This window comes from Canis lupus, chromosome 12 (genome assembly GCF_003254725.2).
Source record: "Canis lupus dingo isolate Sandy chromosome 12, ASM325472v2, whole genome shotgun sequence".
Lineage (NCBI taxonomy): Eukaryota > Metazoa > Chordata > Mammalia > Carnivora > Canidae > Canis > Canis lupus.
In genome coordinates, this window is record NC_064254.1 from 62,528,986 (window position 1) to 62,551,164 (window position 22,179).

At 34.2% G+C, this 22,179-nt stretch overlaps 1 protein-coding gene across 6 annotated transcripts in view; it reads right to left on the minus strand.

Moving 5' to 3' along the window:
• HACE1 (HECT domain and ankyrin repeat containing E3 ubiquitin protein ligase 1) overlaps positions 1 to 22,179 on the minus strand; it is a 106,596-nt gene that overhangs the window by 38,686 nt on the left and 45,731 nt on the right. For all 6 annotated transcript variants that reach the window (XM_025444459.3, XM_025444456.3, XM_025444457.3 and 3 more), the window contains 7 exons: positions 21,968 to 22,064; positions 20,800 to 20,901; positions 19,880 to 19,986; positions 13,647 to 13,797; positions 6,687 to 7,021; positions 6,179 to 6,247; positions 5,848 to 5,935 (listed from right to left, as the gene is read on the minus strand). In XM_025444459.3, coding sequence (XP_025300244.1) covers positions 5,848 to 5,935; positions 6,179 to 6,247; positions 6,687 to 7,021; positions 13,647 to 13,797; positions 19,880 to 19,986; positions 20,800 to 20,901; positions 21,968 to 22,064 — 949 coding nt within the window. The remainder of the gene's footprint in view (positions 1 to 5,847; positions 5,936 to 6,178; positions 6,248 to 6,686; positions 7,022 to 13,646; positions 13,798 to 19,879; positions 19,987 to 20,799; positions 20,902 to 21,967; positions 22,065 to 22,179) is intronic.

Here is a 22,179-nt window from a genome sequence, read left to right on the forward strand (position 1 = left end):
AAGCAATGTTAAAGGGAGACCATCTAAGTGGCAGTTTATTAAGTATTGGGTGATAAGGAGTTGGTCATAAGATGAAAGAGAAACAAAAAGGAAATCTGAAAGACATTACTCCTTTGAATAAAGATGAAAAGAGATGATCTCTAGGGATAGAACTTAATGATAAAAACAGCTTAAACGGGGAATACTCTCCCCTCACAATCTACCCCCATAGTCCTAGGGGCAGAGGTGGTAGGATAATTAATGAGGTTTTATATAACCTGAATCTCGGGTTATTTGGGATGCAACTTAGTACTTACTAAGAGCTTGGAAATTAGCACTGGAAAGTGCCATAGCTGAAGCACTGGAAATAGAGTCATGAACAGATCTGGATTTGGACACAAAGTAAGGTTCTTTGTTCAAGAGATTAAAGATACAGAGAACAAACACCTAGAACAGAGTTTACGATCACAGGTTAGGACTGAGAATCTGCTTACTGAATGATACACATAGCTAGAAAAGCCAAAGGAGGACCAGGGTGGTGCAATAACACAAGGCCAAGAGTTTTAAAACTAAGTATCATCAATATCCAAGACCACAAAGGGTATCTTTGAGGCAGTTTGTAGAACACTAGTAAATTTCTTCATGTGAGCTAAATTATATACTAGTTTTGGTTCAAAAGGCTTAAACATTACTTTATTAAGTCTTAATAAAAATACTATTATGAAGGTAACTGGTGAGAGATTAACTTCTGCCCTTTAATACCTGCCTATTCAGTAAAAAAGAGTAAATGCTCTCTTTTTAAAAGTTAAATGTATTGGGGAATCTGGCTGGCTCATTCAGAGAAGCATGTACTCTTGATCTCTGGGTCATGAGTTCCAGCCCCATTTGGTGTGTAGAGATTACCAAAATAAACTAACTAACTAACTAACTAAATAAATAAATAAATAAATAAGACTTAACTGTACAATTTTGTCCATAATTCTAATAGTCTTTCACTGAAAAAGTACTGCTGTTATCATATAATTACTGGGCATATAAATTTTAATAAACAAACTAGAATATAAAGTGCTTGCAGTTTTAATGATTATTTCTAAAACTCTGGTAAAAGAGGAGAGAAAAAAACATTACACAGAGGTGATACATTCAAGTGAGGGCTCTTAAGTTTGATAAATATGGTTTGGAATCCTGGTTCTGTCACTACTGGGTTTGTGATCTTAGGGGAATTACTAAATCTCTCAGAACTTCAGTTTTCCCACCTATAAAATAGGGAAACTCAAGGACTGTGAGGATTAAATGAAATAATGCAAATACAGAATATAACAATAATTGCAATAATTAGTTAACTAATAATTCTTAAAGCACCTGTTTAACCAGGTACCGTTTTAAGCACTTTACACATATTTTTACACATAATCCTCCCAACACTGAGAAAAAGGGATTCATATCATCCCCAGGTCACAGAAGAGAAAAATGTAGCACCAAGAGGTTAAGGAACATGTGGAAATACTCAATATCCAGAATGTTCAAAAAGTAAGTATTGTTCTCATCACTCAGAACAGTGTTAAAATTATTTAACATGATGGAAGATGACAGAAAACTTATTCACCATTATAAGATAATAAACTATAACCTTTATCTATAACAAGTGAACCAAGAAATAAAAGCAAATGGTATTTTTTAAAGTAATTCTAATGAAACATTAAAAAGTACAAAATGTGGGACACCTGGGTGGCTCAGTGGTTGAGCGCCTGCCTTCGGCCCAGGGCATGATCCTGGAGGCCTGGGATCGAGTCCCACATGGAGCCTGCTTCTCTCTCTCTGTCTCTGCCTTTCTCTCTCTCTGTGACTCTCACGAATAAATAAATATTTAGAAAAATAAAAAAATTTTAAAAATAAAAAGTACAAAATGTTACCTTCAAAAGCTAATAAATGATCTGTAAGATCAAAACATCACACAAATTTATATACACCTAAAAAGCCAAAGAGCACGTTTCGTATGTAAAGTTTCTGAGTACCTGCATTTCCATAAAATAATTTGTAAAACAAGACTGATCACAGAGGCTCCTCTTTTTTTTTTTTAAGATTTTATTTATTGATTCATAAGAGACACAGAGAGAGACACAGAGACACAGGCATAGGGAGAAGCAGGCTCCCTGTGGGGAGCCCGATGTGGGACTCGATCCTGGGACTCAGGGACACACCCTGAGCCACAGGCAGATGCTCAACCACTGAGCCACCCAGGTGACCCAACAGAGGCTCCTCTTAAAAGCATTTGTACAGCAATACAAAATGTCTCTCCCTTTAACTACAGGCCACCTAAAAGCCACCAATAGAACAAAAAGTCATTCCCTTACCACAGGTAATTTTGTTCTATTTTTTGGGTTTTGTGAACCACTTCCAAGTTACAGAAAATTCCTAAATATAATAGAGTACAAAGCATTTTTTCCCTGATATGAGTTAGCTGCCAACATGATATCCAATCACCCTTAAATACTTCAGTATGTATTTCTTACAATCAAGACAATTCTCCTACATAACCATCAAAACATAACCATCAAAATCAACAAATTAACCCTGATACATTACTATAACTAATTCTTAGATTCCATTTTAAGTTTTATCTGTTCCCTAATAATGCCCTTCACAGTGTAAATGACTCCTGAATTGGATTCAGTTGTCCTGTCTCTTTCACCCTGGTACAGTTCTTCAGTGTCTTAATTTTCATGACCTTGATTGATACTTTTAAAAACTGCAGGTCAGTTATTTTGGAGAATGTCCCTCCACTGTAGTCAGTCTGATGTTCTTCTCATAATTAAATTCAGGGTGTATATCTTTGGCAGGAATATCAAGGAAGTGATGCCACATTCTCCTCAGTGCATCCTATCAGCTGGCATATTCATATGCCTATTTTGATGACTGCCAAGTTTTTCACTTAAGTTTTTAATCTTTGTAATTCTTAAGCATCCTATTAGTAGATACCCTGAGATTGTAAAAACACCCCACCCCTCATCAAACTTCCCATTTATTAATTTTTTTCAATATAGACTTACAGGTTCTAATTTATTTATAATACTTTGCCATCATTATTTATTTGGATATACAAATTATTCAGCTTTGGCCAGTAGTGTCCATTCAAGCTGGTTCTGTGTCATTCTGACATAATCCTATCACTCTTTGAACAACTTTCTTGCATAAAAAGAGGTTCCAAGCTCATTTTGTACTTCCCTGACCTACCCCTGAAATTAATCATTTGTCCAAAGAGCCCTGGTTAATTCAGAACGGTGTTTCTGGACCAAGAACTGGGTGCCAGGTTTGGTTTACCTATTGATCTACATTAAAAATTTTAAGTTCACACCGATATCTTCAATTCTAATATAACAGCACACGGTGCACTCTATTCTCCTCCATTTTGAAACTCCTTTCTCCAATACTAAGAAACCAAGCTCCCATAATAAATACACTTACTTATCTGATAAACTGCCCCACCCTGTATATAACCCAATTTCCTGTCACTGACATGGACACTTTACTGCATGGATGCCCTCTACCCTACTCAGGCTCTGTCAGTCTACTCTGAGCACCTGTCACCATCCTCTACACTGGACATCAGCATGTGCTGCTCCAACTCACATCTCTATGCTGGGCCCCTCTTCGACACAATCTCCTTACCACACACAAGCTCCAAAACCCCACGCTAGGCTGGCTACCACTATGCATGTGAACCCCTTCCTTACCCTGGCCAGGCAACAAAACCTCCTCTGTGGTGAAAGAGGTGGACAGCTTAATGCAGATGCTTTTGACTAAATTGTCCAGGAAAGGAAGAGGAAAACAGAAGTGAAAAGCAGAGATAATATTAAAAATAACAAACTATCTCTTTCAAAAACTAAAAGCTTGGGATGCCTGGGTGGCTCAGCGGTTAAGCATCTGCCTTTGGCTCAGGGTGGGGATCAAGTCCCACATCGGGCTCCCTGCATGGAGCCTCCTTCTTCTTCTGCCTATGTCTGCCTCTCTCTGTGTGTCTCTCATGAATAACTAAATAAAATCTTAAAAAATAAATAAAAAATAAATAAAAAAACTAGAAGCTTTTTTCACCTATAATCTCATTTGCCCTAGATTAGAGTTACATAGTTTGAATTTAAAAAACAGACTTTTAAAATCTTGTTCTCTCACTTAGTAGTTGAAGGACTTAAACAAGGTACTTAATTTCTTCAGTTAAAGAGTACCTATCTTTGCATGATTGTTATGAAAATAATCTATGTTGGGCACTTGGGTGGCTCAGTTGGTTGGGCATGTTCCTTAGCTCAGGTAATGATCCCAGGGTCTTGGGATCGAGCCCCCGCATTGGGGTCCCAGCACAGCGGGCAGCCTATTTTTCCCTCTCCTCCCGGCTTATGCTCTCTGTCGCTGTCTCTGTCTCTCAAATAAATAATTAAAATCTTTAAAAAAAAAATCCATGTAAAGCAAATATATATCTGGCCTAGAGTTAGCATTTAATAAATATAAGTTATTATTACTACCTTCTCTTTTACATTATCGTTTTTAACACATGTCACAGGATAGCTATATACACATGTATAATTTTATAAAAAGTAGTTCTTAATTTTCTTTAATTTCTGAAAGGTTCAGTGTCCCTAAAGACATTTAAAAACACCTACAGTATCTATGACTACTAACCAAACCAGAGCCTCCAGTCTATCCTACAATTTTGACAAATTATTTCCTGAAGTTTTGCCAAGCTCATATCATTCTCCTGAAGCAAAGGGCTGCTGAGAGTCTAGAAAACAAAGGTTTGCAATGTGGTAATCAAGGTTTAACAAAGTGTGATCCCAACCTATCTTTCCAGAATTACATCTCATTCCTCACCTACACAAAATTTGTTTCAGCCACTGTAATTTTATACACTTTTCCATTTACAAGCCCTGACCCATATCTTGGCTAGAATGTTCATCTTCCTCATTTACTCCCAGCAAGATTCTGCAATATTTTTCAAAGTCCAGCAGAAAATACACCTCCTCTTCAAAATTTTCCTTTACTACAACAGGCAAAAGCAAGGTCTTCCTCCCTTAAACTTCTAAACAACTAGATAATAATATAATTACTGTTTCATAGGTACATTTATTATCTCCCCTGCTAGAGTGAATTAAGATCTTTCTGGAAAAAAGACATATGCTTTCTATCTCCAAATAACTACCATTTATTGAACATACATACCAATTACATTTATTCTTCACAATAGTTTTGTGAAATTGGTATCATTATCTCTATTTTATAGATGAAGAAACCAAGACTCAAGGATGTTGGAAACGTGCCCCAAATTACACAGCTGGCAAAAACAACCTTTTCCCTAGCATGTTTCATGAAACATGAGATATGAGGAATGAACTTTGCTACTAGGGAACAGGCTCTCAGGTCAAATAAATTTGGAGGATTAAAAAAGTTTAATCACTATTTTAGGCAAAGGGCTTCTCAAAGCCTTTTAACAAGCTGTTGATATGCTTTATAAATCTCCAACAGAAATATTATTATATTTTCCAAATGCATTTGGGGATAAAATCCTTTTCTCAAGGATCATTAATCTTATAGGACAAATATTCCATGAAACCCATTTCAGGAAATGTGGCAATGTATTCTGTTGTCTTTGCACACAGTGGGCACTCAATACACACCTCCTTAAAGATAAAAAAAAAAATGCTCCTCATATTAAAGTAAGATACTAATGTAATTCCACATACTAATATACAGAATAAGGCAATTTCACTCTTCTTATAGCAGGAGGTCCAAGTATAACAATTAACATCATTAAACAGCATTCAAATTTAAAAATTTTTCATTAGACAGACTAAAAACAAGATTAAGAGAAATCTCTACCTGTGCTTTTATGATATGCATGAATCTTGACATCAACTCAGGACATTCAAGGAGGAAATGAAAGTGATCAAATATAATTTTGGGATTTCTAAAAGAAAAATATAATTTGTTTGAATGGACAGGAAGAATGAGCTGTTATTAAGTCAAATGCAAATTCAGATATACAGATACTGAAGCAGGAGAAAAATATTAATCCACACTTGTAATACTTTTACTTGTCATGGTGCATTTTTTGAATAGTAATAGAAATAACATTATTTCTGTTGAGATACAAACTATGTAAAGAAATAAAAGTCTACGAGGGCAATGCATAAATCTAAGAAAACCTTACCTATTAACAAAGCATTTTAAAACTTCATCATGTTTGCAGACAAATTCAATGAAACGGGGTGAGGTCATTCTGTGGGTGATAAAAAAAACAATCAGAACACAGAGAAATTGATGATACAGCAAATTTCATAATGATGTACAGAAATGGACTGGCTTCTATACAGAAAAAAAAAGATATGGGTTTGGACTGTCTTTATAAAAATTTGAGAAACTGAGGCATACCCAGTCAATTTATAAAACAGTAACTGTTTAAAAATCTTGAAATTTTAAACATCTTTGCTCTATACACTTTGAATACATAATTAAGCATCCTATACAAAGTAAGGATCTTTAATTAATGACTTATATAATGCTTAAAACTCAAATATTTTTAGATTAGTACAGTAAGTATCATAAAACATCAGAACAGAACCTAAAATCAACAAATTATTATCTGTTGTTACTGGTCACAAAAAAATCATAGCTTTTCTTCATCTATCAGAAAAGGAAATAATAAGCAGAAATCTTACCCTGGAGGCATCTGACAAGAACAGCACATGTAAAAAGCTTGAATGACAGCACTTAGCCGGTTAGCTGTCATAGAAATAACATCCTGACAGTCTGCACTGGCTTCCTGTTTCCCTCCAAGAGCATCTGGTTTAGATTCTCCTGTGCCACTGGATAGATTTTCATAGCTCCCAGGTCCTGGAGGTTCAAATGGAGGAATGGAAGTACCATCTTGATCTTGGCCTTTTTGTTTCAGTAAAATAGAAGTGATATCCGTTGAGTCCTTTTTGTTTTTCATCAATTCTGTAGCTATTAAAACTAGCCATTCATCTAATGAGTGCCAAAGCAATTCAAGAGGCTAGGAGAAAAACAGAAGCGTTTTTTAAATATCATTCTTAAACTCCAGGAGAAAAAAACCTCACACAAAAAAATAATATAAAAGAGAAAATTTATTCTAGATATTTCTATTTTCCCAAGTTAATGTGATAACAATGCCTAGAGGAAGTAACAAAAACATAAATGCCACATAAATAACAATTTCTTTGCTTATAGCAAAAATTTATTCCTTGGGATAAAAAGGTAAAACTAAAACCTTAACAAAAAAATGTATAAGCAATCTATCCTCTTTTAAAATTTTTCAAAAACTTAGCTTTAAAAACATATACTACTTCTATATATACAATCCCCCAACCTTTACTATATTCATGTGTCAACAATTTTCAATTATAAATCTTTTCTCAATTAGAAAAATTAGAATTTCTAAAAAAGCTTAATAAACAGCTTAGTTTTGGGGTGCCTGCCTGGCTCAGTCAGTGCAGCATGCGACTTGATCTCATGGCTGTGAGTTCGGAGCCTCACACTGAGTGTAGAGATTACTAAAAGAAATAATTTTTTTTTAAAAAGTTTACTGTGCTCTTTTTTAACAAGTAATTCACAGAATTTTGAAAATTTTATGGTAAAGTTAAAAGTATGATGTAATATTTATATATACACACACATACATGTTTTCATGCACATATACATAAAATCCATCTCTAATAACTAGTAATTATCAAATACTGACCAGCAAATTCTTAATTCCAAGTAAAGATTAACAGCTTAAAAAAAGAAAAAGAGGGAGAGAGTAAAGTGTTTCTTATTTCTACGCTATTTAAAATATTCCTTTTAAGAATAATGAAATATCTTTTGTAAATTAACAACAAATGAAATTCCTTTTTATATATTATGTGATCACAAAAGCTACAATAGGACCAAGTACTAAAGAAAATGAAATATATACATCATCCCTAATAATTAGTAATTTTTAAAAATTTTATTCAGTTATTCATGAGAGACACAGAGAGAGGCAGAGAGAGAAGCAAGCTCCCTGCGGGGAGTCCAACGTGGGACTCAATCCCAGGACCCCAGGATCACGACCTGAGCCAAAGGCAGACACTCAACCACTGAGCCACTCAGGCGTCCCCCATTAATTTTTAACAAGGAGAAATACTATCAAACAACAAGCTAGCAGTGATCTAGTATTCACCACCATAACTAGTTAGTAATACTGTACGGTTTACTTGAAAGTTGCTATGAGAGTTAAGCTTTAATGTCCTCATCATAACAACAGGAAAATGGTAATAATATGAGAGAAGGATGTGTTAACTGACCTTATACACATGTACCAAATTATCACACTTGTACACCTTAAACTTACACAGTGTTATAGGTCAGTTATATCTCAATAGAACTTGGGGGAAAAAAAGACCTGTTAGAACATTTTTAACCCCACATAAAAACTTAACAATTATGGGGGCATGGCAAGGATAGCAGTTAAATGCTCCTTTATTCCTACACTACTTTAAACATTCCTATTGAGAATGATGAATTGTCTTCCTGCAAATACAAAAGTTACTCTTCCTTTTTGTTTCTTATAGGATCACAGAATGCTACACATTAGACCATGTGCTTCAGAAAGACCCATGCCTACAATATTTCAACCAAAAGAAATAATGTTACTTTTTAAGATTAAAATATTAAAATCTTACTTTATGGAAATAGATTCTACAACTATATTTGGAAGTTTAGGGAATATTTAAACAACCTGTTCTTCCAGGAAATTCTTTACAGTTATTTTCTCTTTTTTTAACATTTAAATTCAATTAGCCAACATGTAGTAGTACATCATCAGTTTCTGATGTAGTGCTCCAGAATTCATCAGTTGCGTTTAACACTAAGTGCTCATCACATCACATACTCTCCTTAATGCCCATCACCCATTTACCTCATCCCCCTACAATTATTTTCTAACAAATTCATCTGCTATATGTTCAGCTTTTCTTATTTCCAGAACATTCTCTTTTTGAGAATATTTGACTTACTGCATTTGCAAATGATTAAATCAGCCCAAGTCCTCACTGTAATAAACCAAAAGAGGAAAACAAAACAAAATAAAGCAAAAAGCCCCCACTATCACCAACAAAAACCTATTTGCTTCATTTAACAAATATTTAGTTAGTACACACTAGGCAACAGTTAAGCAAAGTAAGAAACTAATTATACTTTGAGGCTGAAATAAGCACCCCTGTCCCCCACAAAGAAGGCTTTTCCATGGTCAGGCACAGCAGTTGGGAGATCCAGGATCCCTGAACTGCTGAAAGGAAGTGCAAGAAGTACCAGCTGCCATAAACACTGATGTGCCACCTGCACCGAAAATGTCTTTATTCTCCTCATGAGCAAAACATTAAAACTGCTGTAAAAGATGAAAAAGAACTTTTTATGCTAGCAAAACTTTTAGTTTTACATCACCAAATGAACTTCCGAAATAGAAAGAACATGTGGGAATGTAAAACTTCTTGAAACAAAAGGCAAAAGGAATAATTGGCCTCTAAATGAGATGGGCTAAAACCTAGAAAATGAACACACTGGATGGAGATGAAGCCTAAGGCAAGAAATGATACCTAACTGCTCACAGAGAGGAGAGCTCTAAGACTGAATCAACAACAATCCTACTTTTAAACACTGACAATGCATAAAAATTAAAGGTCAATTCTGAATAATCCAGAAACAATTTTTTAAAAGCCAGATCTGTGTAAAAATAATAGTTCTAGAAAGAGTTTTTGGTAAAGGAACATAGCAAAAATTAAAAGAGATTGAGGGAAAAAAGAAGTGGTAAGTCATCTTAGACCTTTCTTTACTTTTCTCTTTTCCCTATCCTTTTCCCTATCTTTTCATTCTTCATTCACACATGCATTAAAACTAATTTCCAACCTCAAGGCATCTTTACCTAGAGAGTTGTCCCTTTGAAGATTTTTTTCAGTTCATGCCTCAATAACAAAAAGAAAACTGTGAAAATGACTTTAATTTCTAACTGTGGTGTAGCAGTCTCAGATAAAAAGGATTAAAGTAAATTTTTAAAATAAAAAAATGAACTATTGCAAAGCTTATCTATGATGCTTTCTATATCTATAAATAATAATGATAAAAACATTAGATAAGATACAAATATATCAACTATTACTGAAAAATGAGTCAATGACTATGGAAAATGGGTCAATGACTACAGAAGCCATTAGCAGGCTTCTTGGCATTGTGAAATACTACTTCATTTCATATTACTGAATAGTCTTTACTACAGAAATATATTTTACACATAGCAACAATGCTGTGACTATCATACATGATTTTCAAAACATTTTAGGTCCTATTTCAAAGCTGTAATATATAAAAATCTCAACTTGTTGGATAATGTTAAAATTATTAATATCCAAAAAAATTATTAATATCCATATACCAAAGTGAGACACAAATTTTATAGGAAAGCATTAGTAACTTAAGTTCTCTAATAGTGTCTTGAAATTTTCTCTTAGTCTGACTATTCTCAATTTGATAATATCAAATGTTATAACCCCAAAGATAAGATTTTAATGTAAAAAGTTTCTCAATTTTTTCTGGCTTCCAAATATCCCCAATTATAATTTTATGAAAGTGTTAACAGTCACAGCTTACTATTGTCTCTCTCTCAGACACACACACACACACACACACACACACACACACACACACATACACACCATATCAAGATTCAGGAAGCCTAAATTGTCTTCCCCATGCTCCCACTGCTTCAATAACCATAACTACCTTCTCCCTCAGATGCCCCAAAGTTCCCAAGCACTAGATATATATCTCTTAACACCGAAAAAAATGGCTAAGTGTTAAGATTAACTTAAAGGATTTCTTAGATAAATCAGAAAACTAATAACAGGATGTTAAACAATTTCACCTACTAAAACCACATGGCCTATAAATCCACTCATACTTAATGGAAAACCCATTAGTTAATCCTAACAATAAAGTGACATGTTAGAGTACCTAGTTAATGAAATGGAAAGTAGGGATCAACTGCTACCTTAGACAAAATGTGGTAAAAATTAAGATGGTATTTCCAATCTAGCATTGCAGGAACTCAGGAAATGGTTATGATCTTTACAACTGTGAATCACCCCACAGTGAACCGAAGACTTTATATACACAGATGACAACACAGTTTCTATATTTTATCCTTATAAGTTGGAGGGCAGATCATTTTGTCATCCTCCAGTCTACATTTAATTCACACAATTATATGAAAGAGCCTATATGTTTTAACAGTAACATCTAATGTTTTTAAAAATTAGGTGAGTTTTGTAATAAAAATATTTTACTAATGTGCAAGGTCAAAATTTAAGAGAAAATGAGTGGTCAGAGGCATAAGTAGTTGTCAATGATGGAAAAAAAATTACCTTAAAAAAAGAAAAAAGAAACTAACAAAAGGAACTTTTTATATTATATGTGTCACTGATATATGACAATCAAAAACAGAGTTTAGATTTCATAAAAGAAAAGCACAAAGAAAACCAGTGATAGCCTTTTCTACTCTATTATACCTGTAATGATGGGCTAGATAGAAAACTAACATTTTAAGTCAAGCATTAAATTCCCACACAGAGGCTACTAATTAGCACACAACTTATTTTCTGATGTCATTAGCAAACACATGGCAGACTTAAATTTTAACGACAGCACCAAAGACATCAGACAAGAGTGAATATAACCTACATGCAATTTGGGTAACAGTGATTGTATTTATACCTGATTTTATTTTGTATTCATTATTATAGATAAGTAGAGAGGATAAGCAGAAAATGAAATCAAGCCTCGATTCAGTAACCAACAGCCTGGGCCACACAAGAATACATTAAGAATAACTGCATGGAATGTGAATGTTTAAGCAGTAAAATTCACTTAACACTGACAAAACAGTGCAACAATATTTAGATTCAAAATTTGCAAAGATAGTAAGTTATCACTACAAACACTATTTTAAAAAATAGACAAAAGACGTGCTGAAGAAGTGGTATGTAAAAAGCCAAAATTTTAACTATAAGAAGATGTATAACTGACTTCTTCCAGGAGGTGGCACAATAAGGGAAAAAAAAGGAAGGAAAAATAAGAAACATTCTCTCTCTCTCTCACACACACACACAGCTGCAAACTCTTTCTTATACTAATTCTTTAAAAAAAAATAGTGAAGCAAACAGATGCAAGACAAACCTTTCTGAAAGCCTATCATATCCATTTTAGGTTATTAAAGAATCTACTAGTGTCAAAATACTTCCTACTTCCAAAACACCTTTCTGTAAGTGCCCAAAAAATTTCTGTGTAAGAAAAGAATCATTTAGCATAGTTCATTAGTTTTACTTTAAATTTTACAGACAGTAAAGCTATCAATCTGAGGAAATAGCACATAAAAATGTTTATATCACTTTTTGGATAGATAACCTGTATTTATACTCAAAAGACTAAAGAAATAGAAGCCTTTGTGAACCCAAAAGCAAATTTTATGCTATGAAAATCCCTTAAATTGCCTTTTAAAAATTACACAAAAACAGTTATAAAATTACACATTCGTCCAACATCTGAGTTGTCTAAAAATAAAATGCCACAAAAAAAGCCTTAACAATAGCAATTATAGCCATGTTCATTTTGCTTAGTTCGTAAAATTTTAATTTGATTTGGGTGGCAACATTGTCTTGGGTCTTACAGGAAGCAGCTGATGCAATACAAAATATTTAAAGAATATATGGGGCGCCTGGGTGGTGGCTCAGTTGGTTAAGCATCTGCCTTCAGCTTAGATCCAGCCCTGTGTCTGGCTCCCTGTTCAGTGGGAAGCCTGCTTCTCCCTCGCCCTTTTCCCCTCACATCCTTCTCCCCCCTTCCATCCTGCTCCTGCTCTCTAATAAATAAAATCTTAAAAAAAATAAAAAATTAAAGAAAATATCTCAATGATTTTTCCTTGAAGTGATCTCAAGAATTGGTAGTAAATCCAGGAAATGAACGTAACCTTACTTCAAAAACACATACACATACATAACACACACATGATAATAACCTCTAAATAGAAAAATTATGTTCAGAGGGGAGGTGGATGGGTTAAATAGGTGATGAGGATTAAGAAGTGCATTTGTCATAATGAGCACAGGGAGACGTATCGAATTGCTGAATCACTATTATTGTATACCTGAAACTAACTTTAACACTGTATGTTAACCAACTAGAATTAAAATTAAAACTTTAAAAAAATAGACACAAGAGAAAAAAAGAAAACTAGATGTTTTCTTTCCTGCTGAATTAGAAATTAAAAAAAAAAACACAAGATGGCTGCATATTGTCACATTTACCTGTAATCCAATAAAAGTAGACTTAAAAATTAAATATCTTTAATCTTAAAATACAACACTAATGGAATTACAATGTTAGTTATAAGAAAAATACAGAAGAAAGCTCACCACTTAGGATTTCTAATGATTAGACAGAAATGAAAGGAGAAAAGTGTACCTAACTTAAAATGTGATATGAGTAGGAAGCAAACTTAGTTTATGAGGTTTCTGACTAATGAAAGCATGCTTTGTCAAATTCATCTCTTTTTCATCTATCTTCCTAACAACGTCATATATTTTTCTGACCTTGAACACTTGGCTTCTTGGAGTTTTATTCCCGTTGTAGCCCAAATCAATTCCATTACTGGGAGAGGATGGACCAATTCGAAAGACATGACAAAATATCCTCACAATCCTTAAGAGGCTCTTCATCTGAGCATCATAATTACTAGACAGACTGAAAATAAAAATTAAAATATGAACAGGTTAGGTGAAATAAAACAAATTACATCTTAATTTAAAACATTCAAATTACATTGACCATGCAGGTTTCCTAATATAAGTAGCAAATTCCTACCATGACAGGGTTGGAATGTTTTAATAGGAAGTTGCTATACATTATTTGGATTGCATATGAATGAATTATTAATGTTTAAGCAATCAGAATAAAACTGATAATCAAAGCATAAAACTATGAAGAAAAGCACCACTGTAAAATGGTTTCTTGAGGCACCAACTTAACGCAAATTCGAACTTTCACTTCTCAAAGTATATAATGTAAATTACACTGAGTCTTTAGAACTCTGAGAATATTTCACAGAGAAACAATGATAGAAATCTTGATTATGTTAAGTCAACCCACAACTCAATTGTAGAAGCTAAACTTTCTACTCTCCTATCCATAACCTCATTTTCCCTCCACTCCCCAGAATAGTAACCAATTGTTCATGTACAGTAGAACATTTACAAATTGAATAATCTTAAAGTTACTATCAGCAAGGGTGGTTCTCTAAATAATGGGTAGTCTTATGACTCTATATAAATATAGGATATATCCCACCATGGAAAAAAGAAAAGAAAAACTCAAATCCAACTAACACAATAATACTGAATATAATACAAACCTTCTTTGACAAATCAAAAAGACCTTTAGAATTCTTTACTGCCTGGGGATTGTTAATCATTACAAATATCAACCAACTACCCTTCCACAGAGAAACTGTAGGAGTTAGGCTAAATCTGTACTGAATCCAATGCCAAATCCTTAAAAAAAAAAAAAAAACCTCTTGTTGTTCAAGTGGTGGTTTCATTTTGAAATCTCTAACATCACTTATCTTGTATTACAATAGTTGCTCAATAGAGTAAAGAGTTGCATAAACTTCTGGGCATAATGGTATGTCCATCAATTGGTAGATAGATGGTATGTCAACTCAATAATATTTAATAATGTTATACGGTGACATATAGTGACTCTACTTATGATAAGCACCGAGTAGCATACAGAATTGTTGAATCACTATGTATGTTGTACACAAACTAATGTAACATTGTATGTCAATAATGATAACGTTTTAAAAAAGAGGGGGAATTAGTAATGTGGAAATGACAAATGCCTACTTCTAAGAATTTCAGTGTGGTAATGCCAAATAGAGGGTATTTTCTAACCTGGTGACATGTGAACCCAAAGTTTTCTGACACTTTCACTTCAATATTCCTGTTGTTTCTCATTCTAGGAATTATTAAATGGTTAAAAGTAGTCAATAAAAATTAGCTATCAGTTCCAATTGTTAGTGAAACGTAACAGTTACTGCTATCCACACTATTAAACTGTGAAAGCTACTTAGCAAAACTTTTTGTTTTAGTAACTTTGAATTAAATGTGTATAGAATCACTACTTTAGCTTGTACTGATTTTTGCATATTTGTCTTTATGAAGTGTTTCTAATTTTATAGCCAAAGATTGTTAAGACTGATAAAATAGAAATGTAGTTTAGCTGAAACTATTTCTTTCTTTGTGCTGTCACTCAGAAAAGTTTAACTATAATGATTCTCAAATTCTTCCATGAGAAAGAGGTAAATCCTCTGCAACATTACCATAGATATAAAAATTTAAGTACCTGATCTAGGAAACACTTCATGAGACATCTTAAGAAGTATTTTCTTACAGTGGAATCTGAATATCACTGTCAATTATTAATATAGTCTAAAACTTTGTATTACTATATCCAGTTTAAACTTCTTCAAGCTAATTCAATGGATCTAAAAAATGTTATTTTTCACTTTACAACCTGTGAAATACCTCTTTAGTATTATACCAAAAGATCATAAAATCCAAGCTTCATCATATCCTCCATTTAATCATAAAATGATAATTTCTTCCCAAGCCATGAGGTGTCTCAATATAAAAGTTTTAACATTAATTTCCTATTTCAAAGTCCTATCAATGTACTTACCTTTCATTTACATAAGAGTATACTTTGATTCAGTGCCTTACTAAGCAAACAGTTGTGATTTCTGTTCATTTACACATTGATAACTATCTTTATCTTTAACCATATGTATACAGAAAGCAAGATAACGTACTTATTTAGAAGAACACAACATTATCCGCAAAAGGGCCTTTAATAAATATTTGTCCTTAGTAAATATTCCTAGAATCAGTCAAACAAAAGGCTATCCATTTTTTTAAGAGTAAGCTAAATAATATCTCAATTGTCACTAGGAACAATTTGCAAAAGTACCATGAAACATAAACTGGTAGGGAGGAATAATTTGTATTTGAGATCCTCTTAAGACTCTACCTTGGCAGTTGGGAGATAATAGCAAATATATATACTGGTCTCTGCCCCTGGTTCCTGGCATAGAGTTCCTAAAATCCTCATAATCTCCTAAGTGATAAGAGCACTAGGAGCATCTTTTGTTCCAATATTTGATCTTTGATCCCACTTCCTAATATACAGCTCCTAAACCTCTTATAATTTCTGGGTGATAGCAGTGTTTCTTGTTCTCCTGAAGTGACTCTTGGTGGGCTCCTGGACGGAGGCTGGCCACAAGAAAGATGAAGCCATGATCAGAAGCTTGGAATTTCCAGACCCACCTCACATTTTCCAGAAACGGAAGAAGGCCCGGAAATGCAGTTAATGATCAACATGCCTACATGATAAAGCCTCCACAAAAAGCCTAAAAATATGGGATTCAAGAAGCTTCCAGGTTGCTGAACATATCCACATATTAGGAGGGAGACAACACCCTCAACTCCATGGAGACAGAAGCTTCTGTGCTCAAGATCCTCCAGCACCTTCCCCTATATATCTCTTTACCTCGCTGATCATCTACATTCTTTATCATATCTTTAATAGAGTGGTAAATCGAAACAAGAATACTTTGAGTCTCAATTTGAATACTTTTAGCTATTCTAAAAAATAATCAAATCTAAGGGGAAGAAGATCATGAGAATCTCTGATACGAAGTGAAGTCAGACAGAGGCTGTAGGTAATCTGGGGACCTACTACTTGCAATTGGCATCTGAAAGTGGGATCAGTCTCATAGGAATAAGCCCTTAACCTCTAAGATCTGATGTATCTCTAGATGGACAGTTGTCAAAGTTGAGTTAAACTGTACACAGCTGCTGTCTAAAGAATTTCTGGGTCTGAGGAATAAAAAACCCACATATCTTGGTAAGTGTGGTAGTAGTGTGAGAGTAAAGGAGAAACACAGGATTTCCCAAAACAGAAAACAATACAGTAAATTCTAATAAAATACTAATAACCAATACTCACTACCAATCTCAAGAAAAAGATACACAGAACCCCAAAATGGCCATAATTAACAGATTTCACAGAACATATGAAAAATAGCATTGTAAGTCGTGAGGCAATGCAGGTTAGCAAAAAGTTTTAAAACTTCTATGGTTGTGCGATGGGACACCTGGGTGGTTCAGTCAGTTAAGCATCTGCCTTTGGCTCAGGTCATGATCCCAGTGTCCTGGGGTCAAGCCACATGTCGGCTCCCTGCTCCATGGGGAGCCTGCTTCTCCCTCTCCCTCTGCCTGCCACTTCCCCTGCTTGTTATGTGCGCTAATAAATAAAATAAAAATCTTTAAAAAAAAAACTTGTTATGTTTATAGCTCCCTTTCTCCTACCCTACTTCTGTTCCACTAAACTCCTTTATTACTTGTTCCAAATTGGAATCCAGAATCTGCCCTTTACTAATGATAATAGAAATCCTGGTTCTTCTAATGTATAGCTTGGTAAATCGTTAAACTTCAGTTTTCTTCTATGTAAAATGGAAATAACTTTCTAAATAACAAAATTACTGTGAGGTTTAAATGAAATAATGTATTTGAATGTTCCTTAGTTGAGTGCGTGGTTAATAACTATTAAAGGTAAACTTAACATAAATACATAAAAAGAGACTTTCTCATTACTGTGGAAAAGCAAAATATAGGACAAAGACTTAAACAAAAAAATAGGTTAAGTTTCTAATGTAAGAAATGTAGAGTATTTATAATAACCAAAATCATTATCTCTGACATTTTCCATTTATATAATCATAATCATCAACTTTACTATGTGCCACACACTATGCTTGGCACTTTCTAGTACCTTATCATTGTATTTTACAATAGTTCATTAAGAAGATATTTAATACCATTTTCCAACATGGAAATAAAATCCTGAATAGGTTGTAAATTAAATATAGGAGGGATCTTGTCTGTTTTATTCACAATCAGCTACCAGGTGGCCTGGTGGATAGTAGGCACTCAGAAACATATATTAGATACATGGGTAGATGATAAAGGGAAACTCAAAACAGTTACTTGCTGAAATCGCATAGTAAATAGTGATATCTGGAGTTAAAACCTGAGTCTGGCTGACTCCCAAGCCATGCCTTTATTTAGTATGTCTGAATTGAAAGTACTCATCAAATAAATGGATTAACAGAAATGACTAATTAAAACAAGAGCATTACATAAAGCTGAAATTCAGTGAATCCCATAAACAGAATCTAAAGTGGTCTCAAAGGTAGAAACTGAATAAAAAAAAAAAAAAATTAGCAGATGGTATAGTGAGTAGAAATGCTGAAGAAAGACTTAATGGAAAAACACAAGAGGGTGATGTTGGTACCATGAAGGATAAGGGGCCTAGCAAAGACCCTTCTAAGTAAATGGTATAGAGCGTGATCCAATCTGAATGAAGTATATGAAAAGCCCAAGGAAGAGAGAAAAAAAAGGGCTAACTTAATGGATTTGAAAATGTAGCTGATTTATAGAAACAGCAGAGTGTCGGGAGGAAGAAACTCCAGTTGCAAACACAGAGACAGAGAAGACCATGACCTATTCTAAGACTGTCAAAGTATTAAAAAACATGAAAAGGAAACTGCAAAGGAGAAAGCATCCAAATTAGAAGTGGGCCAAATTTATCAGCTAAGAAAAAAACACATGAACCATTTCTAAATGGCTGTTTATTCCCTTTTTTATTAAGATTTATTTATTTGAGAGAGAGCATGTACATGTGCGGGAACAGGGAGCAGGGTGAGGAGCAGAGGAAGAGAGAGAAAGAGAATCCCATGCCGACTCCACACTGAGTGCGGAGCTGGACACAGTGCTCAATCTCACAACCCTGAAATCATGACCTGCATCAAAATCAAAAGTCAAAACACTTACCAACTGAGCCACCCAGGTACCTCTAAATGGCTGCTTATACCTAATTGGGGCTGTTTATTCCTAATTAGGGGGAGCTAACATACAGTGAAGTATGGGTACAGGAAAATGCAATATATATATAAACACAAGTAATATAAAGGCATTACCTCCATGGACACAGCAATGAGCCATTAAAACCACAGCATCTTTTGAAAGAATAAAGAACTGAACAGGCAGTCCAAGTGGCTCAGCGGTTTAGCGCCGCCTTCAGTTCAGGGCCTGATCCTGGAGACTCGGGATTGAGTCCCATGCCAGGCTCCCTGCATGGAGCCTGCTTCTCCCTCTGCCTGCCTCTTTCTCTGCCCCTCTCTCTCTCTCTCTGTCTCTCTCATGAATAAATAATAAAAACTTAAAAAAAAAAAAAAGAATAAAGAATTGAACAGAGGAGGACAGTTTAAGGAAAAAACTTTATAAGGAATCATGTGGATATATTGAGAGGCTGAACAGTAGTCCGTACACAGAGTTCTATAGTGATCAACATTCTTAAACTATTTTCTTGAAGGAGGGACATAAAAAAAAAAAAAAGACTCCTAAACTTTCTGATTCTTCTTTATGTATATTTACTTAGATAACTAATCTATCATCTTATAAAATTTTAGACATCTATGTCCAAATCCACTTAAGTAAATATTTTTAGTCTCTCTAGACAAATATCTCCCAGTAAGAGCTGACTGCCCTAGTCCTTTAAAATGAAACAGTAAGTCAGCAAATTTTTAGAACATCTTACCACTGATGAAAACATCCAACAAAATAAACCATTCCCAGAAAAGCCAAAAAAACCACAAAGCTGACAGATACCACTACCTATTGATTTGTCTATATTTTGAAACACTTACCTAAGCAGTTTATGCCCATTTGTTGTGGCAACTTCAGCAAGGCTTGTTAGAATCTTTAGGTACTGGCTTTCACTTTGCTGAGACAAATGTTCCAGAACTTGCCGTAACTAAATTTTTTACAAGTAAAACAAAATGTGATTATACAATAATCTATTAAACTTTATCAAGAAATTGAGTATCTATTAGTTTAAAAAGTATCCCGAAGCCAAGTAGCTGAAATCAAGTCCTTTACAGCTATTTTGTCTTGCATAAATTCAAAAGCTAATATACAGATGACATAAAATCTTTTCAAAATCACCCAGTAAAAAAGCAATAAGAAATATAAATAGAAATCACCAAGTTAATTTACAGAATCTGAATTCCAAACTTTAATATATGAGAAGTTTAAGCTCTGCAATTTTTCAGAGTAAAGCTATTATAAACTAATGATTACCAATGATACGATGATATTCCTCCTTAGTTATTTTCCCCCTATCTATGGAGAAAATTCCAATTCTTTTAAGCAAAAACCAAAGACCCAGGGGTATTCTGGGTAGTTCAGTTGGTTAATCATCTGACCCTTGTTTTTGGCTCAGGGCTATGGGACTGGGACTGAGCCTCAGGTTGGCTCTGTGCTCAGTGCAGAGTCTGCTTGAAATTCTTTCCCTCCCTCTCCTCCTAAACATGCTCTCTCATAAACAAACAAATAAACAAACAAAATCTTTAAAAACAAAACAAAGACCCAGAGGGCAGAAGGTTCATAGGACTAAATAATAGCACAAAATTTATTAGTATACTATTTATACTTTCCTATAATGCAGATAAATTTGAATCATTAAAATATTTGTAATAATAAAATTACTAAGTACATTTTAAAATACCATATATGCTAAGCATGAACAAAGCTCGTTCATTTAAAAGCTATAGTACAATTACATTACCATGTTTTCTCGGAGATCTTCATTCTGTGTCATTTGAATAATTGTCTGGAAAAGCCTAGGGTGATACTGAATTAATACTTCACAAGTCTCTCCATAGCCACCCTAAAAAAGAGAGAGAGAGAGAGAGAGAGATTTAAAATTATCTAAATTTTTTAAAAAGTTCCTAATAGAGAATTTATTTCCTCTACACACCAATCTGATACTAAATGTGTAGGTTTTCCACACCAAGCAATTCTCCAACTGTCTATAAACACCAACTAAGTGTCATACAACTTAATTCAATTCTGATGCTAACTACGCACAGTTAACACAGACTCCACAGGTTAGGAGCTCAGTCTCATAAAAGTGCCCCCCCCTTCAGAAGCCATTCACAAGACCAGGCCACCCATACTTCTAACTAACCAGCTATAAGTCAGGAGTTCCCATTAATCCTTCCTCAGGTTTGATGATCTGCTATTTGCTGTTTGATAATAGCTTCCAGAATTCAGGGAGACACTTTATTTACTATAAAGCATGTAACTCAGGAACAGCGAAATGGAAGAGATACACAGAGTAGAGTATTTGGGAAGGGGCATAGAGCTTCCATATCCTCTCTGGGTGTGGCACCATCCCACAACTCTGATGTGTTCACCAACCAGGAATCTCCCTAAGAACCCCACTGTATATAGGATTTTTATGGAATTTCTATTACATAGGCATGATTAATTAAATTATTGGTCACTGATAACTAAAGTCAATCTCCAGTCCCCCTTACCTCCCTGGGAGTGGGATACAACACTGCTCTGTAGTCACATGGTTGGCTTCCCTGACAACTAGCACCTATCCAGAAGCCACCAGCCACCTCATTAGTGTACAAAAACATTCTTTTCACTCTGGAGAGTCCAAGTGCCTGAGAGACTCTTGTGTTAAGAACTGGGATGAAGACCAATATATATTTCTTATAATATCACAGTTCCTTTTTCAAGATCATATTCTTTTTTAAAAAATCATCTTCTAAAAAATAAAAAATAAAAACAAAAAAAATAAAAATAAAAAATCATATTCTTTATAGAATAAAAATCTTTGCATCTATCCTCTCATTTGAGGGGAAAAAGTGATTTTACCAGTGTCAGTTTCTATCATAAAGTAAAGAGCTAAGAATATGCATTAACATATGCATAACACATACCTGTACACATAAATCCAGAGGCGTTACTCCATTTTTATCTGACAGATATTTAGCTCCTCGTAACAGAAGAATTTGTGCTGTGTCTCTCTGACCATGACTGTACAGAAGTAAAACCATGTAAAAAAATAATCTTTTTAATTTAAAGTTTTTCTCTATGAATTATAGACAGTCAGTATGAATCAACAGAGGATTAACAATTTTTAAAAACTGAG